The 2270-nt window shown below is 42.3% G+C and overlaps 1 protein-coding gene across 1 annotated transcript in view; it reads left to right on the plus strand.

The window, feature by feature from the left end:
- SCP2 (sterol carrier protein 2) overlaps positions 1-2270 on the plus strand; it is a 23118-nt gene that overhangs the window by 13282 nt on the left and 7566 nt on the right. The window contains exons 11-12 of the mRNA XM_035900215.1: positions 1-98; positions 1847-1890. Coding sequence (XP_035756108.1) covers positions 1-98; positions 1847-1890 — 142 coding nt within the window. The remainder of the gene's footprint in view (positions 99-1846; positions 1891-2270) is intronic.

Genomic DNA, 2270 nt, shown 5'->3' on the forward strand with positions numbered 1-2270 from the left:
TGACCTGATTGACAGAGGAGACAATACTTATGGAGGAAAATGGGTTATTAATCCTAGTGGTGGCTTGATTTCAAAAGGACATCCACTTGGTGCTACAGGTATGCAAAACCATTTCATTTAGTCATGCCAGTTAGATATGATACAGCTCTTGAGCAGGCAGATGCTTCCCAGTTGTATCTGTCTGTATGAAACATGAGGGCTTCCTAAGACTAGAAGGAAGCTCTGGAGTTGATTCTCATTTCCAACTAAGGCAAGCGTTAGGGCAGGTTGACCATGCAGGATTGCTCAAAGCAAAAGAGTTGGAGTGTGAATTTGATCATTAGCACTTTTATTTAATTTTATGGTGCTACTGTTTCTGTTGTTGTTAAAGCAACCCGTGAAACAGCTTTGCTTTTTGCTACATAATTGCTTAGTAGTACAACTCCTGATGCATGTAGTTTAAATAACTATTTTTGTATGTTGTCATCCTTTAAAATTCAGATTTTGGAGGTTTTTACTGCATCTGAAGAGCCTGCCCCCTTGTTAGCTGTAGTAAAAGCTATTTGTGTTGAACCTTGGATGTCAAAATATTTATCTGATGTTTACAACAGAAGCTCAGTTAGTCCCTGTTTCCCAGCAACATAGGGCTTCCTTTTTTTTGTTTTGTTTTTTTTGTTTTCTTTAAACTGCTATGCTTGCTTCCAAATGAGATGGCTCTTGGATAAAATGTGTTTGGATTTGTGAAGATAATGCTCCTTCCTTGTTTGGAAATGAGAAATTGTCAGAAAACTGGAGAGGAGGAAGCCTTGTAAAACAACAAACCTTAATGTAAACAGCTGGAACAGCTAGACAATCTGCAGGGGGTGGGGGGGGGGGGGGGGGGAAGTATTAGGAAACTCTGGAAGAAAAACATTCCAGCTAAATGAGACCGTGGGTATCTGTAACAAAAGTATTGCATTGCTAGGTACGTGTTAAAGTTCTGTCAGTTACACAGTGATAAATGTAGAGGCAATTACTGGTATTCATGCCTCTATGGCCAACAGATGGGGGGGGAGGAGTCATTAAAATGCAGAAAATTACATGTCTACAGATTGCCAGCTTAATTTCACTATAAACAGTCTTGAGGCTACCTATATGCTAATCAGAGGTCATACCAGTCATCTTCCACGGGGCAGGAGGTACTGCGGTACACATTCTCCTTAAGGCTGAGAAACTGTAAATGAAATCTCTTAACTCTCATCTTTGACTGGAATTATAAAACTTCTAACTCATCCTCTTCGTAATGTTTCACTTGGCAATGCATAAAATTCAGTGCATAAAATGCAGATTCCTCCTCCACCTTGCCCAAAGGCCTACACAGTTGTCTAGGGGAAGGGAGAAGGGACAGAGGTCTGTGGATGATGGAGGGAAGAAGAAATGTGCATGTGGTGGAATCGATCATAATTGCAGAAAGAGCTAATAGGGGGAGTAGCTATTGTAGGGGGAGACTGAGGGTAAATATAATCTGAAAATCGAGGCTGTAGTGAAAAGGGATTCACCTTCATTTTGGGCCTCCCAATAACATGTATTTCCAGGTTTCTTAGTTGTCAAGAACTAACTTTCTCAAATCTTACTGCACGTATTCATTTAATATCCTACTAGGGAAGGAAGTTTATGGACTATGCCTGTTGCATATTCCTTACTTCATTTAACCAGCTATGCCCAACACAAATTTTAATCACAATTCAGTTGTGTATTCTAGGGCTTTTTCTTACCTTGTAGTGTAACGCGTACTTACTACGGGCATTTTTTGTAGTAGGCATTTGTATCACAAAGAAAACCCCCCAATTTTCCGTAAGATCGTTGGTTGCATTTTAATGTTTGTTAGATTTAGAGCAGCAATCTGAATCCAACATTAGTTTGCTGAGATGGGTGCCAGCACAGCGAGGTGAGCTCCACTAATGCTTCTGAGGTGTCTTTAGTAGCTGTTATTACGGCATTGCGCTGAAGACGCCGTGGCACATAAAACTACTGTAAAATGCTTACGATTGTCGTGTAGTTGTGTCTCGGAGATTCAAAAGCCTATGCCGAGTTGTCTGTTTGATAAAGGGCCCTTTGGAGAATTGGGGGTTCGGAAGATAGCGCACACTGGCCCTCCGGGCACCTGACCCCTTAGGCAGGAGCTTTGTCTGGCTTCTCTCTACGCAGTCTCGTAGAAACGTGAGAAATGGGTGACGCGGGGTTTCAGCCTGGCGCTCTCTCAAGGGCGTACAGCGCTTCTGTGAGGACCAGCTGCTCTGCCCCTTCCCCCC

Source organism: Egretta garzetta, unplaced genomic scaffold, assembly GCF_000687185.1.
Source record: "Egretta garzetta isolate BGI_Z169 unplaced genomic scaffold, ASM68718v1 scaffold768, whole genome shotgun sequence".
Lineage (NCBI taxonomy): Eukaryota > Metazoa > Chordata > Aves > Pelecaniformes > Ardeidae > Egretta > Egretta garzetta.